Here is a 12,467-nt window from a genome sequence, read left to right as displayed (position 1 = left end):
AGGTGAAAAACCAAAGCCATTTTCTACAGGTGAAAAACCAAGGCCCTTTTTCTGTAGGTATAAAACCAGAACTAACCAGTTTTTCTGCAGATAAACACCAAAAGGGAAAAAAAAGAATAAGCTACACTGAGAGTCGCGAGGCCTGCACGTACAAAAGCAAAGGGGATGTAGTGGGAAAGGAAATTGTGTGATATTTGGTTTGAAAAGCCAGTGGAATCAAATCAAATAAATATAATGAAAACAGATGGAAATTTCACAATGAAAACAAAAAGAAATCCAATTGCACACTGCTATTTCTATTATTGCAGTCCAGCCCCTCTATCATAGTTGCCCCAATACAGACCATAATCTTGGGTCCCTGGAAAAGCAGAGCAGAAGGTCTGGTCACCCAATCCTTTGTCCTCAATGACTAGACTGATCAGCTGGGTTGCCCGATTATCAGACTGCTAGCACCGTCGCTAAGCTAACTCCTAGTATTCTGCATTACTATGTATGGGTGTGGAAGTGGGATCATGAAGGAAGTGGCCCGGAAAAAAGTCAATTAATTTGAAATGTGGTATTGGAGGAGGTTTTTACAGATGCTGTGGATGCGCCATCTGCATTGGTTACCGGTCGAGTTCCGAATCATTTTCAAGGTGTTGGTGTTAACCTTTAAGGCTTTACGTAGCTCGGGACCCTCGTACCCGCGGGACCATCTTGCCCTATATGTCCCAAATCGGCCTCTGCGTTTAGCAGAGGCCAATTGGCTGGTGGTTCCCGGCCCCTCAATGATGCGGCTGGCCTCCCAGGTCAGGGCCTTTACAGCCCTGGCCCCTGCCTGGTGGAACGTTCTTCCTCCAGCTGTCTGGGCCCTGCGTGATCTTGGCGAGTTTCGCAGGGCCTGTAAGACCGAGCTGTTCCACCGGGCTTTTGGGGAGGCCGGCTGCTGATTGCCCCCTTCTCTTTCTTTGTAACATCAGTAGACCCTGCCACCCCCTCTTTTCTTAAGGGGCTGTCCTGTAAGGAGACTCAAAGGGGCTTACAAACTCCTTTCCCTTCCCCACTCACAACAAACACTGTGTGAGGTGGGTGGGGCTGAGAGAGCTCCAAAGAACTGTGACGAGCCCAAGGTTACCCAGGTGACACGTATTGGAGTGCACAAGATAATCTAGTTCACCAGATAAGCCTCCAAAGCTCAAGCGGCAGAGTGGGGAATCAAACCCGGTTCCTCCAGATTAGAGTGTACCTGCTCTCAAACGCTACACCCCACTGGCTCTCAGAGAGATGTATTCAAGACCTGGGGCCTAGAGACTGTTAGATTGTTAGAGACTGTTAGATTGCTTAGATAGAGATTGTTAGTACATGCTCAGAACAATCCGTAGAATATACAGGGCTTATTGGTGCACCAACTCTGAGAGACTAATGACTGCCTTGGTTGCCTGTAAGAGGCAACTCAAAAACCTAATCCAATTCAAAAAAACAAAGAGCATTAAAAGAGCACTGGAGAAGATTGATCACAGGTATAAACAACCAAGATACTCTATATTTCTAGCCTGTAATTAATAAGGGCTTGCAGGCAGCTTCTTGAGCAAGTTGCCATATAATTCCCCAAACGACTGGGGAAGTTGTTTTGAAAATGTTTTTGACTCTGTTACTCGGCCTATGGATACAAATTTATATATTTCGTTAGACACTCTCCCCTCTTGGCCTTCAATCACGGAGAACAAAACAGCTAGCTTATTTTAACAGTAACATTTCACTCTTTGTGGGGAATCTTTTCCACTCTCCTCACCTGTCTGGCAGATCTTGTTGAAGCAGCGGATTTACTCGGAGTAGACCACCTTGCAGGACGCAAGGTAGACAAGAACTGACAGACACACAGTCACCAGTGCAGTTCTATTTATTGCTATCTACTGACAAAGTGCTTCACCAGACCACAGGTGTTTTCAGGCACCCATCACTCTGTTGTCTGTGCTATCTATATACAAATGTGGTACCAATCAGGTGCCCTTACCTTATCAGGTTTTGCACACGGTACATGTTGTGCACTCAGCCCTAATTATGCACACGGCACCTGCTAGAAGGAGGGTCCAGCTGTCATTTAGATTTTGCTCATCTAAACACATGTTCTGACAGATCTATCTCAAATCTGTTTTATGCAGATCATACTGTGTTGTTACCTCGATACTGAATTAGGTTAAGTCCATTCACTACAGTGGTTTTACGAGGGTGCGACTCTGTTTAGGACTGCATTTAAGCTTATCAAAGCTTAAGGAGGTGTCAGGTGAAATGTCCCATCTAAGAAGGCAATTAAACAAGATATGGATAATAGAATCGTGCATTTACCACTAGCAGAACCCTTTCCGTCACATATGTGATAATGAATTACATTTTTATATGCACACCATATGTTTCACCATATGTTATCATTTTATAGCACTCTGGTGACCCATTATTAATGACAAGGAGATACAAAATCCTGGGGCACTGTAGCCACTGGGGCACTCTTTGAGTTCCTACTCACAGAAATCATCATGGAAATGACTGCTGCACTGTTTTTGTGAAATGGTATATTTGTACTCCTTAATTAGTTGACTTAGATGAGGTGGGGATACCCTATGCAAAGTCACAATAGCTGATGGAAGAATCCGTGGCTTTAAAAGGATACATTATAAGGCGTGCTAAAGTAGAGGCCTCTGGGAGAGAGACATTATGCACCCATCCACCAGCAACAGGCATTCGGGTATCATCTTAACAATGAGAAATCTAATGCCAAAGGAACTGCACAAAACTATTTCTGTCAAGAGCAGCAGTGGCATAGGAGGTTAAGAGCTCGTGCATCTAATCTGGAGGAACCGGGTTTGATTCTCCGCTCTGCCGCCTGAGCTGTGGAGGCTTATCTGGGGAATTCAGATTAGCCTGTGTACTCCCACACACGTCAGCTGGGTGACCTTGGGCTAGTCACAGCTTCTCGGAGCTCTCTCAGCTCCACCTACCTCACAGGGTGTTTGTTGTGAGGGAGGAAGGGCAAGGAGATTGTCAGCCCCTTTGAGTCTCCTACAGGAGAGCAAGGGGGGATATAAATCCAAACTCCTCCTGCTCCTCCTGCTCCTCCTGCTCCTCCTCCTCTTCTTTCCTCCTCCTCCTCCTCCTCCTCCTCCTCCTCCTCCTCCTCCTCCTCCTCCTCTTCTTCTTCTTCTTCTTCTTCTTCTTCTTCTTCTTCTTCTTCTTCTTCTTCTTCTTCTTCTTCTTCTTCTTCTTCTTCTTCTTCTTCTTCTTCTTCTTCTTCTTCTTCAATTGTTCATGTAGGGTTGCCTCCTCTGGGTTGGGAAATAACTGGAATGTCATGGGTTAGGCTTCAGCAAAATGGGATTTGGGGAAGAGAGGGTCCTCACTGAGGTAACATGCCATAAAGTCCACCTTCCAAAGTAGTCGTTTTCTCTGAGTGAACTTGTGAGCAGTTGGACTCCTCTCTTGCTAAAGGGTGCCATAAAAGGGGTATGGACCAAAGTCCGGAATAACAGAAATACACTACACACAAAATGGATGCTTCTTTGATAATTTTGGGATCCACCTTGTATGTCAAGCCTGGTTGGCAGCTATGCATTTCCCCTGGTCTGAAGGTGTGCCTGGCTGGACAATGGAGCCAACTGCCTAAGGTGATTTAATCAATGCTCCAAGCCAACTATTACTTATCCTAATCTGCATCCATCATAGCAATTAATCTGTAGTCCAGAAAATAGCCCCGGCATTCTTTTGCATCCTGATGATTCACCAAAGCTCTTGGATCTTTTGTGATGGAAGGCGGAAGCAAGTACTTGAATGTTTGTTCATGCCTGATGCAGATCATGAGTTCAACGTTAATTTCATTACATTATTGGCAATGCCATTATTACTTTAATAATGCGCAGCAGTGGCGTAGGAGGTTAAGAGCTCGTGTATCTGGAGGAACTGGGTTTGATTCCCAGATCTGCTGCCTGAGCTGTGGAGGCTTATCTGGGGAACTCAGATTGGCCTGTGCACTCCCACACACGCCAGCTGGGTGACCTTGGGCTAGTCACAGCTTCTCAGAGCTCGCTCAGCCCCACCTACCTCACAGGGTGTTTGTTGTGAGGGGGGAAGGGCAAGGAGATTGTAAGCCCCTTTGAGTCTCCTGCAGGAGAGAAAGGGGGGATATAAATCCAAACTCTTCTTCTTCTTCTTAAGTGGAAAACATTTTCAGGATCTTTATTAAACAAATCATAATATAGAAATTGCTCTTTTTTTCACTGTTGCGTTTTTGCATTTTTAGTTTGGATTTTTAGTAAGCTTTTACCTGTGATTTTTTTCGGAAAAGGCGACAATAATTTTAGGCTCTTAATGGTATATCTGTGAAACTTTTTTGCTGTTAATGTTAAATGCACAGATGGCAATGTATATCTAGGACAAGTGCTCCTGGTTTGTAAATGTTTAATATGACATAGTATGTTGTACACTAATATTTAATACAGAATATTTCTCTGAATGTTGAGAAGAACAGTAAACAAACATGCTCAAGATAACACTTCGCATTAGAAGACTTTACAATCCCTTGGCTTTTATAGGATTAATTTTACAGATGTATTGCTTTAAAGCAAACGGATTACTGATTTAGATGAGCTTTCCCCCCCTTTCTTTTTAGCTTAGAGTTGCAAAAAAAAAGATAAAAACCTTTGTGGTATGGTGAAGTGGAGGAATAATCTCAAAACACATTAGTGCCTGAGGCTGAAAATTCAAATGGCACTTTCACCTCCTGGTGGTAAAGATCAGGGGCGCACCAACCTAAAATGGGGCCCGGGGCTCACCCTGGGTAACATTCCCCCCTCTTCTTACAGCTGTATCCCTGCCCCATCAGAACAAGGGTGCAGTTGAACGCTGGTGAACAAGGCTGGCCTAACCCCCATCTTCAAGTTGTAGCGGTAAGGGCTAGCTTGAGCGTGGCCTCAGCCGGGCTTGGATCCAGCTCAAAGCTGCAGGCTGGAAACCTGCAGTTTAAAGCTGGATCCAAGCCTGCTTAGCTGAGGCCGGGCTCAAATAGGTTCTTGCCACCCTGATCTTGCCACTGCCCAGAGCCCTTTGGCACCGCCCAGAGTCCTTTGGGGATGGGGCGGTATAAAAGTTTAAGAAAATAAATAAATAAATAAATAAATAAATAAATAAATAAATAAATATCCACATGGAGACGGGGGTGGGGCCAGCCCAGCTAGCTTTGGCCCTAATCTCCACACAGCCTCACTCACCGGCATTCAACTGCACCCCTGTCTCAAATTCTATGTGAAGTTCTGGCCCGGAGCACAGATGGGGGAGGGCACGGCTGGAAATGCACCCCCAGAAAGTAGCATCTGAATCTCATGCCCCCTCATTCCCCCCTGGGTATGACACTAGCAAAGATTGAACAATGCATAACATTATCAAACATTTGCTGCCCTTTAATGAATCCCCAGAATCTGCCACCCAAGATGGACTTCCCTATTAAATTTTATTTGAGGATAAGGAAGAATTTTGCCCCTACCAGAACTATGGGTGCTGTGAAAGTAGAAGGATTTCTAACATAGATCCAGGGTCTGCAGCTGGGGAACTTGCATCCAACGCCTCTGAGGCTTGTGTGCATGGATGTCTAGCACATGGGATAAATTAGAGTCCTCTCCCACATCTGACAGATACAGACAGAGGGGTCTTTATATCAAGAGGAAAGGGCTAGATCCTCACAGGATTCTGTATCTGGCCCTATTTGCACACCAGAGGCTCCTCCTGCCCATGCAGAACCATGCACTTTTAATCCACTTTCAATCCACTTTGCAGCTGTGCAGAATAGCAAAATCCACTTGCAAACAATTGAGAAAGTGGATTGAAAGTGCATTGTTCTGCATGTGCGGAAGGGGCCAGGATGAAAACCTGAGAATAAATCCCGTGTGTGGGATCCAGACTAAATAGGCATTTCCTCTGAATATCCCTTCCTTATGACATTTCTCAGAGTCCCCTGTACCCAATAGACAACATTCTGTGGAGATCACAGGGCTACAGTGAGAGGAGGGGAGGCAGGAAAATTACATTCTACAACTGGAGAATATGGTTTAGATCCAACCCATGATCAGGGTCAGGTGACTCATGGTGTTTCCTTAAGCAGAGTTTCACCCTATCAAGTTCTTTGAAGTTGTTGCTTTTGGAAGGCTGCTTAGGATCTCATTCACTCTCTCCGTGGATATAAACAGGGGCTTGAAGGGACAGCTTGTTTTATAGGGAGTGATGTGTGGTGATAGATAAAGTTTGGAGTGTTGCAATTTTTGTTGTGCATGTTGGCAAATTAAACAAAAACATGCCATTGAGTGAGATCCCTCCCTGCAGCATTTTACATTTTCCTGCATTTATTATAGTCCTACTTAATTAGTTGTCACTGGTACAGGTGTACACAGATTTCCAGGTCACACAGGTCAATTTTATATTTCCCTGCTGCACACAGATACTAATCCTGATATAACATACAGTGTTAACAGGTTTTGTGTAGTAGCACTTGAAATACATTGCAGGATTAGCATATAATAAAGCTATGGAGCATGCTTAGCAAATATTAAGGTTGTCTTACTAGAGTGTACTGTGATCTAATACTTTTCTGCCAATTTTATTGCGTCTTGTTTCCTTTCAATATTTACACTCTTATCTCATTCCCTTTATGTTCCCATTCCTTTCTTGTGTTCCCAATTTTCTTTTGCCGCTAGATGCTTATTTGTATATTTGTAGTTTAAATCTATTTTATCCTTTTAATTGTGAGTATGTTATCTATCTTATGCTAGTGTATGCTTGTTTATGATTGTAATAAAGACTGATTGATTCACTGGTGTACATATATGTAGATGAAAAGCAGGGAAAGAGCATCCATTGACAACTGAATGTTGCTGGCTTGGCTTTGCTACTATTCTATACATCTGACCCTGTATACAGAAGGCTAAGTGGGGTGGTCCCACTGAACAAACTAAAATCTGTGATTTTGTAAGTACACTGACCACAAGTAACGTGGCGGATACAAACTGTGGTTTGGAATCCAAGTTTAGTACCCAATAACAAGCTAGTTTATCAGATCACTTGCATTCACACCATCTTACAGTAAACCAGAGTGTAATCAAACTGAGGTTTATTGAAGAGTTTATTGTAGAGGGGGCATACATTGAAAATGCTGGGGGGAAGAATTAGGACTAATAAAAGGAAACACTTCTTCACGCAACGTGTGATTGGTGTTTGGAATATGCTGCCACAGGAGGTGGTGATGGCCACTAACCTGGATAGCTTTAAAAGGGGCTTGGACAGATTTATGGAGGAGAAGTCGATTTATGGCTACCAATCTTGATCCTCTTTGATCTGAGATTGCAAAGGCCTTAACAGTCCAGGTGCTCGGGAGCAACAGCCGCAGAAGGCCATTGCTTTCACATCCTGCATGTGAGCTCCCAAAGGCACCTGGTGGGCCACTGCGAGTAGCAGAGAGCTGGACTAGATGGACTCTGATCTGATCCAGCAGGCTTGTTCTTATGTTCTTATGTTCTAGAGTCTGAATGCTGTTTCATTCTGGCAAAACTTAAATGACATTTAAATTTCAGGGCTACCTGCTAGGTTGCCAGGCTAACCTAAGTTAGGGAAGCAGGAGGTGATGGGCTTGCATTTTCTGACTACTGTTTGTGTCCCAAAGTTACTCTCATACTATTGTCTCGCCACAAGTTCTCAGCAAGTTCAACAAACCTATTCCGGATTTCCAGCTGATAGGTCAAACTTGAAAATGCAGGCTCAGCCTTGGCACAGAAGCTCAGCCTTGGCAAGTATTCATGCCCTAGAAGTGCTGAATTTACTCACGCTTTGCTGAGGTGAAAAAAGAATCATCACGAGAATGCAACTGAAATCCCCAGTGCTACAGGTTTGTTAACCTTCTGTCGCATCTGTTACTGCCTGGTTGTAGAGCAGTGGTGGCAAACCTTTGGCACTCCAGATGTTATGGACTACAATCCCATCAGCAGTGGTGGCGAACCTTGGGCAATTGGCCATGCTGGCAGGGGCTGATGGGAATTGTAGTCCATAACATCTGGAGTGCCAAAGGTTCGCCACTACGGTTGTAGAGCATCCTTTTTCCTGACCCTGAGTGAATGTTTCCGCTTCTTACTGTTCCCGTGACTTTGATTCCAGTGGTTGAATTCTATACTTGAATCTCATAGTTTATCCCATATGGATCTCTTCAGGATGTTTCCATTCTAGTGGTTTTCCCTGATATTACTCCATTTTATCCTTGAGAACGTAGACAACATTTCAGTTGCGTTGATCAGATGTAGCCCTGTTCCTTTTTTTAACTGCTTACTTTTAATGGTTTGGGGAGCTTTCATCATAAATGCAGCGTAATCCTTTCCCTTATGAACTGACAGACCACTCATTTTCTCACTTGATTTAGTGGTGTGGTGTGCAACCTCACCTCTTACCCTTAATTGCTTGTCTTTCTGCTCATTGCTCTATAACACCAGAATTCTGCAACGGTGTTCCTGGAGCTGAAAGTACAGCAAGGCCTGGCATATATTTAAGGTGCAAGCAGTTAAAAGAAACTTCTCAGATTCACCACAGCCAAGGCTGGAGGTGGAGGGGAGGGCATTTCCATTTCAGCATACAAAATAAAATAGGGACTGTGCATTACGTTATTTCCCAGCTGCAATGAACACAAACACCCTTTGAATTGAAGGGCAAAAAAGTTCCCATCCCATAGCCTAGATCAGTGATGGCGAACCTTTTTGAGGCCGAGTGCCCAAGCTGCAACCCCAAACCCACTTATTTATCGCAAAGTGCCAACACGGCAATTTAACCTGAATACTGAGGTTTCAGTGTAGAAAAAACGGTTGGCTCCAAGGCATGCATTACTTGGGAGTAAGCTTGGTGGTAGTTGGTGGCTTTGCTTTGAAGCATTCGTGCAATGCTTTGAATGGGTGAATTACAACCCTAGGAGTGTTTAGAAGCAAGCCCCATTGCCAGCAACCGAGCTTACTCCCAGGTAAAGGATTGCGTTTTAGTTCTTCCCATGAAAATCAGTGGGGTTTAACAGCACTTAACAGGGCTACCTACATGTTGTGCTCAGCAGCCCAGGCCAGCCTTGATGTTTGTGTGTGGAGAGCGATTTTCCACACCCCCACATGACGAACTCTGTGCACGCGTGCCCACAGAGAGGGCTCTGAGTGCCACCTCTGGCACCCGTGCCATAGGTTCGCCACCACTGGCCTAGATCAACAGTGCCAAATTGGGGAAAAGAGCTGAGGGGTAAAATTCCCAGAATAGTTACCTACCTGAATAGTATCTTTTGTACAGAAACGGTAAGTTGCACTATTGACAATGAACAAGGCTAGCATGAGAAAACACAAACCATTTGCTCCCTATCATCATCAACTCTCCTTTATTCCCTAAAAGCACTTTCAGGGTCCTGACCGGGATAGCCCCAGGTTAGCCTGATCTAATCAGATTTCAGAAGCTAAGCAGTGATTACTACTTGGACGTGAGTCTAGCAAGAAATCCAAGGGTTCTTGGGCAGAGGAAGGCAATGGCAAACCGCCTCTACTAGTCTCCTGCTTGAAAACCCTATTGGGTTGCCATAACTCAGCTGTGACTTGACCGAACATGCTACCTGTCAGTCCCCGGATGCAGTTTTGTTTTCAAGTCGTGCAGCCATCTATATTTTGTTTTGCCAGCTCTCTTTTTCCGAGGCATCCCTGTCTTATGAATTTATCCATTCTAATTACAGGACTTGTGATTCCATATGGTGGGATTTCTGTGAAGTCGAATTTTCCCCTCCTGTTTGGGTAACCAAGGGACACTGCCTTGACGTGTGAGATGAATTGCTTCTTCTTTTTCTTAAGCTTAAGTGTGCAGTGCTGATTGAAGCTGACACATCTCTTCCAATGATTTCGTCCATGTTTATACCAGTTTTCATATTTATACTTCACATTTGTCTTTGGGGACAAACACAGACACAGACACAGCACTGAGGCAGACACCAAAGTCACACGCCATGAATCTGATTCTTGCAAGCTACAGGAAGGTGTGTTGTTGTCAAGGTACATAAACGTTGGCCACAGGATTCTGGGAAACAAACGGCAGTTGCTTCCAGCAGGCTGATTGAAAAACCCCGGACTTCTCCCCGAACGTGTCCTCTGGCTATTTTATTTTTAAAGTACATTTTCATCCCACCCTTTCTCCAAGGGGCTCAAGGCAGTAGTCATAAAAGATTAGCTCACTTTATGTTCATAATAACTACGTGAGGGAGGTTAGCGGGGAAGACAGTGGCCATTTAGGCACAGCGTGAATAAAATGTCTTGCAGACATTTTCAAAAGAACCATTTTGGCCTTTTTTTGGTCCTCATAGCACGGACAAAAAACAGTGTTGCCGGGAACATGGTTCTTTCCCCCGACCTCCCCACTAGTTCTCACTTCCGTTTTTGCTGCAGCTCATGTCTGCCATTTTCTCCCGCCTGCGATTCGTGCTGCCTGCCATTTGGCGGAACGTTTTCCTCAGAGATTTCCTTGGCTCGCCGCTCATCCACCCATCATTTCCATGTAAAAAGTACAAGAGTAAAGTTAGTTTTTACGGCTGATTCGGCACACGTGTTGTTTTTCCTTTTTTTTAATTTAGAGCAGGGGTGTCCAACTCTGGCGCTTCAGATGCTCGTGGACTACAATTCCCACCAGCCCCTGCTGGCATGGCCAATTGTGGTCCATGAACATCTGAAGCTCCAGAGTTGGACACCCCTGATTTAGAGGGAAGTGTTTTGACATGATTCGAGACTCTGTAACATGCACATATTTCAAGTCATTGCAGCTTCTAAAATACCTCCCTCTAAACAAAAAAAAAACACAGAAAAGAAAAACGTCATGTGTGCTGAATCGGCTGTCAAAATTAACTTTATTCATGTATCTTTTACTTAGAAACGGAGGGCAGATGAGCTGCTAGCAGAGGAAACCTCCAAGGGAATCCTTCACCAAATGGCAGGCAGCATGGAGAATCACAAGCAGGAGGAAATGGCAGGTGCAAGCTCGGGTGAAAATGAAAGTGAAAACTTTAAAACTGGGCTGGAGAAATAAAGCATTTCCTGTTTGTTCGCACAAGCAAGCAGGAGACCCCTTTAACCTGTTCTGAGGCAAAAGGATAGTTCGTTTAGCGTTTTCTAAAAAGAACGGGTGGAGGAGAAATATAATGTCATGAAGATGTCTTGGTGGGGGGAAAGCTGTGTGGAATGCTTCTTTGAACATCCTCAAGATGTTTTATTTGTGCTGTGTTATGCTGTTTCATGGGCTACATCAGTGATGGCGAACCTATGGCACGGGTGCCAGAGGTGGCACTTGGAGCCCTCTCTGTGGGCATGCGGACATGGAGTTCGTCACGTGGGGGGCGGAAAATCCCCCCACACACACATCTAGGCTGGCCTGGGCCACTGAGCACGATGTGCAAGCACTGCGGTGAGCAGGGAGGACTTGGCTGGCGGGCCTGGTGCCTGTGCTCTGGGTGGCTGCTGCCCGAGGGGTGGGGGCACAGAGGAGGCAGAGATGCTAAAGAGGCACAGAGCGGTGCGTGCGGGACTTGCTGGAGGCTAGAGCAGGCTGGTCCCTGCTCGAGCGGGTGGGGCTGAAGAAGAGGGAGCCAACTGGTTTTTTCTAAACTAAAACTTCAGCATTCAGGTTAAATTGCCGGGTTGGCACTTTGTGATAAATAAGTGGGGTTTGGGTTGCCATTTGGGCACTCGGTCCTGAAAAGGTTCACCATCACTGGGCTACATAATATCTGAAAAGAGCAAAGCTATACATATACAGGGGGAAAGGGTGCTATTTACTGAAAAATGTACTGAATTTTATTTACCTGTCATATTGCAGTAAACTTTCAAAGGTCCCAGAGCACCACTGCCATCTGGATCTATCCAGTAGGAACCCGATGCTTTCCCCAAATGTTTATATGCTTCACAGGAGAGTTCATAAATAGCTGAAATAAACAAAACCGATAACACAGGTAAATAAATCACAGCAACAAAAGATTAGGACATTGCAAAATGTAAGAACATCACAAACATAAGCTAAATTGTCCATTTCCCCCATTTCTTTCCACTCCATTCTTTCCCTCCTGGCATTGGATATGCAATTACTGGAACTTTGGCTGCCATCATTTTAGACGAGGTTTGAAATGCTACCAATATTTTGTATTTATTGTACTGTATATATTATGGAAAGACTGGAAGCCGCAGAAGGTCAGCATATACATCCAATAACGAATAAATAAAATAAATAAATACTGTCCCACAGGAGTGTGCCTTTCAAAACATTTTCTTAAAATATATATTTTGGTTCCACTATTGCAGAAAGGGCGTGATCATCGTTCTCACCAAAATGTCAGGTTTACTGGTATCGCTTCTGAAATTTGTTTTGGGCATATTTTTTCGATTTGTGAAAATCTGAAAATCAGCCTCCTTCTA

General features: G+C 44.5%; 1 protein-coding gene across 1 annotated transcript in view; it reads right to left on the bottom strand.

The window, feature by feature from the left end:
* CNTNAP2 (contactin associated protein 2) overlaps positions 1–12,467 on the bottom strand; it is a 1,428,778-nt gene that overhangs the window by 383,460 nt on the left and 1,032,851 nt on the right. The window contains exon 11 of the mRNA XM_048510449.1: positions 11,861–11,980. Coding sequence (XP_048366406.1) covers positions 11,861–11,980 — 120 coding nt within the window. The remainder of the gene's footprint in view (positions 1–11,860; positions 11,981–12,467) is intronic.

This window comes from Sphaerodactylus townsendi, linkage group LG11 (genome assembly GCF_021028975.2).
Source record: "Sphaerodactylus townsendi isolate TG3544 linkage group LG11, MPM_Stown_v2.3, whole genome shotgun sequence".
In the NCBI taxonomy this organism is placed as follows: domain Eukaryota; kingdom Metazoa; phylum Chordata; class Lepidosauria; order Squamata; family Sphaerodactylidae; genus Sphaerodactylus; species Sphaerodactylus townsendi.
This window is presented reverse-complemented; position numbering and strand designations above follow the sequence as displayed.